The sequence below is a fragment of the Bidens hawaiensis genome, unplaced genomic scaffold (assembly GCF_021521415.1).
Source record: "Bidens hawaiensis isolate Kalapana, Puna unplaced genomic scaffold, B.hawaiensis_p1.1 tig00049955_1, whole genome shotgun sequence".
In the NCBI taxonomy this organism is placed as follows: Eukaryota; Viridiplantae; Streptophyta; class Magnoliopsida; order Asterales; family Asteraceae; genus Bidens; species Bidens hawaiensis.
In genome coordinates this window covers 107659-110189 of record NW_027498959.1, presented here as the reverse complement: position 1 = coordinate 110189, position 2531 = coordinate 107659, and the positions used below count along the sequence as shown (strand labels likewise).

The 2531-nt window shown below is 34.3% G+C and overlaps 1 protein-coding gene across 1 annotated transcript; it reads right to left on the bottom strand.

The window, feature by feature from the left end:
* Positions 1-721: 721 nt before the first annotated feature.
* LOC143598338 (uncharacterized) lies at positions 722-1120 on the bottom strand. Its single transcript, XM_077076574.1, has one exon. The coding sequence runs from the start codon at positions 1118-1120 to the stop codon at positions 722-724; it is 399 nt and encodes a 132-aa protein (XP_076932689.1).
* Between the last annotated feature and the right edge of the window lie 1411 nt (positions 1121-2531).

Sequence of the window (2531 nt, the reverse complement as noted above, 5' to 3'; positions counted from 1 at the left end):
TTTTTCTTCATTCCTTTGTAATAGTTCATTTCATTATACCTCTCATTCCATCATATCAAGCGCAACTTTAATGCTTTATAGTTTGTACTTTGGTACAAGGGCTTAGACTATAATAACCTCATGCTGAAAATTTGATCAATGCTGTCGCTGTTAATTCTCTTATTCTTATTGACATGCCAAATTTGAACACATAAGTACCTCTTAGTGAGTTGTTAGGCTGTGCCTTGTGGATGAGGCTTCGAAACCCCTTCACAATGTCACCCCACTACTACGTGAACACTAGAGGGATCAAAGTCCCCAAGTTATGTTACCCTGTTGTAGTTTGACGGCCCAAGGGGCTTCAACATATTAATTTTATTATTATAAAATTTAACAATATAATAAACTAAAAAGTAAATAATAGAAAAATAATTAAGTTTAAGATTTAAAACTACAACTATTTTAGTCATCCTTATTATTCTCGCGGTTCCTCCAAAGATACTCAACCAAATCCAATCGAAGATTATATAATTCGTGACCATTTTTCGTGTTTTTAATAAAATCGCAAGTTTTTCTTCATTGTTTAGTGTTGCTGGTTCATCGTCGTACTCATCTTGACAAATAGCTCTGTCCGAGTCCTCCAATATCATATTATATAATATAATGCACTTATACATGATGGTTCTAAATATATCATTCTGTTAAATACGCGTCGGTTGTTTAATGATGCTCCATCTTCTCTTTAATACCCGAATGCCCTTTCAACGTCTTTTCTTGCCGACTCATGTCTCTTTTTGAAACATTTACGTTTATCGTCATCCGGGCATGTAAAACTAAGCACCGAAGTGGCCCACTCCGAATAAATACCGTCAACTAGATAAAATCCGTATTCGTACTTGACATCATTTGCAGCAAAAGAGGAGTTGGGTGCAACTCTGTCAATGATGTCATCAAAAATATGAGACGAACGTAAAACCACTATATCATTGTTTGCGTCAGTCATACCAAACAACGCATCCCACATCCAAATATCAGCTGATGCGACCGCCTCAAGTATTATTGTTGGACCATCATGATCACCACGATGATACTGACCTTGCCAAGCAATTGGATAGGCTACCAAGCTTCCCGGATAAACCATGTATTTATTGATGGTTGTAACATTTTGGATTTTTCATATTCATATCCGCATTCGTTTACCCGACTCGAGAATATAATTAGGATATTTTATATTAATAAAAACTTGTATTTATTGGTATTTAACTTGATTTAACTTATTTTATATTTTCATTACTTTCAAACTCGTCAAGCAATGCCTAGAAACTCTTAAAATTGCTTAAAATGGCTAAAAACGCATTTATGAAACTACATGGACTAAAATTTTGGAAAATCTGGCCGGCAACACCCATCGTGCTATGAGATGGGGTTGCAAACCCTCCATCGCGATACATGATACCCTTCAGATCAACAAACATTAGTTTGTGTTCGTTTATTCGTTTTCGATCTCCAAATCTTGTTCGTGATCGGTTTAAACGACATGTAAGCCCCAAGTATATGTATCTTGACTTATTCTAAACATCTAACTCGTTTCTTGTTCAAAAAAGATCGTATCTTTGTGTTTATTTTAGTGATTTATTTGCTAAATGAGTCAATTTACCAATTAGCTTTCCATAAACGAATTTTGAACTTATTATTATTATAACCTAGCATAAAACCCTAAATCACATCTGTAAAACTCAGCCTCTATCTTAATTTCGTGACTTGGTGCTGACATTGTTGATTTATTTCAAGTTCTTCATTATACGGTTTGACTTTAGTGTTCAAGACTTTTGACTCTTCTTTTCCCATCTCTCCTTTATATTCCAAGGTAAGTTGTCTTCATGAAAAATGGTATACAATTTTACTGATTAATGGGGTTTTGTCGGTCAAATACTCTTCGGCCCGTTTTAGGGCATAATATCAAAATATTTGACTATCCGATTTCTCTATCTTCGGATATAAATTAGCTTTCGGACCAGAAGACTTTTATGTTTGTCTTGAAATTTTCAGTGTATTGTTTAGAACCCGACTTCCGACTCGAAGTTCGGATTCTGAACAGTACCAACTCGCTTAAATCATTAAAATCTCATAACTTGAGTTTTATACATCCGTTTGATCTGATTCCAGCGGCTATGTTCTCGTTTTTAATTATAGTTTAGTGTCTCAAAGTACCAGGTCTATTCGTGTTGGACCAATCAGTTCGCTTAAGGCTTGGAACTCGTTTAATATCTTTATTTTATAATTTAACTCGCCTAATTAATAATGTGAGTAATCACTCCCCTACTTTTACAGCTTTTAAACATTTTGGGGACCTTATGCGTACCTTACAATACTTTTATGTATCTTAATATATCACTTGCAATTCATACATTGTGTTGTTGATCAATTAAATGTTTATATTCTAGTTGTTTGCTTGCTCATTTGTTTATTTATCACATTCAGATAGGTTCATCATAATCACATTAAAATATGATCATATATCGTCTTAGTAGCCATCGACCGTGTTTGTGAGT